This window comes from Medicago sativa, chromosome 5 (genome assembly GCF_051527215.1).
Source record: "Medicago sativa cultivar Bolivia chromosome 5, Bolivia_mono, whole genome shotgun sequence".
In the NCBI taxonomy this organism is placed as follows: Eukaryota; Viridiplantae; Streptophyta; class Magnoliopsida; order Fabales; family Fabaceae; genus Medicago; species Medicago sativa.
This window is the reverse complement of record NC_140753.1, coordinates 29680167-29681708: the sequence shown is the minus strand read 5'-3', so window position 1 is coordinate 29681708 and position 1542 is coordinate 29680167. Positions and strand designations below refer to the sequence as shown.

General features: G+C 35.1%; 1 protein-coding gene across 1 annotated transcript; it reads right to left on the bottom strand.

Annotated features, from left to right (window-relative positions):
- On the bottom strand, window positions 1-951 carry LOC146921630 (F-box/kelch-repeat protein At3g06240-like). Its single transcript, XM_085711349.1, has one exon. The coding sequence runs from the start codon at window positions 949-951 to the stop codon at window positions 1-3; it is 951 nt and encodes a 316-aa protein (XP_085567475.1).
- Between the last annotated feature and the right edge of the window lie 591 nt (window positions 952-1542).

The following is a 1542-nucleotide window of genomic DNA, read 5'->3' as shown; positions in this document are numbered from 1 at the left end:
TCAAGTCAAAGGTCCAGTATCGACAAGTCTGACCCATGATTCTTTGACACCGAGTTCACCCAAAACTGATATGTGTAAAGACCTTCCATGATTAATCATCAAAGCAACTGACCCATTTAACACATCCAGGTAAACATTATTAAAAGTAAAATTCATGTCTTCTAACGAGGGAAAAGGTGTAACAATGCACATCTCATTGCTCAAGTGAAATGACACGACAACTATATCGAAGTTATCACTGTCATGTGCTATCTCCAACCAATGACAGACCCCATTTGAGTATACATCCCTACGAGCATATATTTCACTACGAGCTGGCATATAAAAATCTAGTTTCCTCCAGGAATCACTCTTTAGACTATATATCTCCCAAAAAGACTCCCCACTCTCCGCAACTGCCACATGTTGAATGAGTTTATAGTCATCCCTTGCATGATCATAACCAAATCCATAAATCTGGCAGTCAGAAATAACCTCAGGTGGTAGAAGCTCAACAAGACTAGGAGGAATGACCTTAAATTTGTTGGTAGCAGGATTCCATAATATAGCCTTTCTAACGTGATTTTTAACACCATAGATACAAACAGTGTCATTAACAGCACAATCAGAGCCTAAAATCTGAATAAAATCAAAATCAAGCAGTGGATTGATTAATGGAGGTTGACAACTGAATTGTTTTAGTTTCTTCTGAAACTTGTAATCCGAAAGAAAGTAAAAATTGAAACCATTAGAATATGGAGACTGGTTTAGAATGATGCAGGCATCGGAAACGAACATATTGATGAAACTAGGGTTTTCAAGCAAAAGAGACCATGACTTGCGAACGCAAGAGAAACGCTTGACAGATTTAATAGGAAGTTTGGAAAGAATAGAGATAGCAATGTCATCAACAATTTGGTTACCATTACTAACCTCGTCTGTGTTCTTTTTCTCAATTGTTGTTGGAGCCATTGATAGAAAGTAACGGATGCTCTAATCAGAGGGTAGGGTGAATGAAGTATGAACTCGTGTGCACAGTAACAAAAACCCTAGTTTCGCAGGAGATTCTAGAGAGAGAGAGAGATATTTCAGGGAGAGAGAAGATTCGGAGTGTTTAGTTTGGTTTTTTTTATCTTCTTAAATCTATAGTATTCTATAGTATATATAAAGAAAATTACCTCTTTCAGCACACTTTTGGGTTGGACTTTTCTTTCCAAAAATATCCTTAATTTTTAATTTTAATTTTAAATACAAATAACACATGTAACAAATAGATAATAATAAATTTAATTTAAGGAGAAAAGTGAAAACTGACATATAATTCCTTATGAGTGATTCTTACTGTAAACCAATTATAAAGTAACACGTGGATTACTAATCCATGTCACTAATCATCCCTGTTAACCCTCTTTTACATACGTTAACCACATATCAAACTCACAAAAAACTAGCACAAAACAAAAACTCATGTTACTTTTTTATTAGCCGATTTTATGTTGTACATCTATGATGTTCCCCTCAATACAACCGACAAAGATTGCCAAGTATTTTCATATCCCTTCC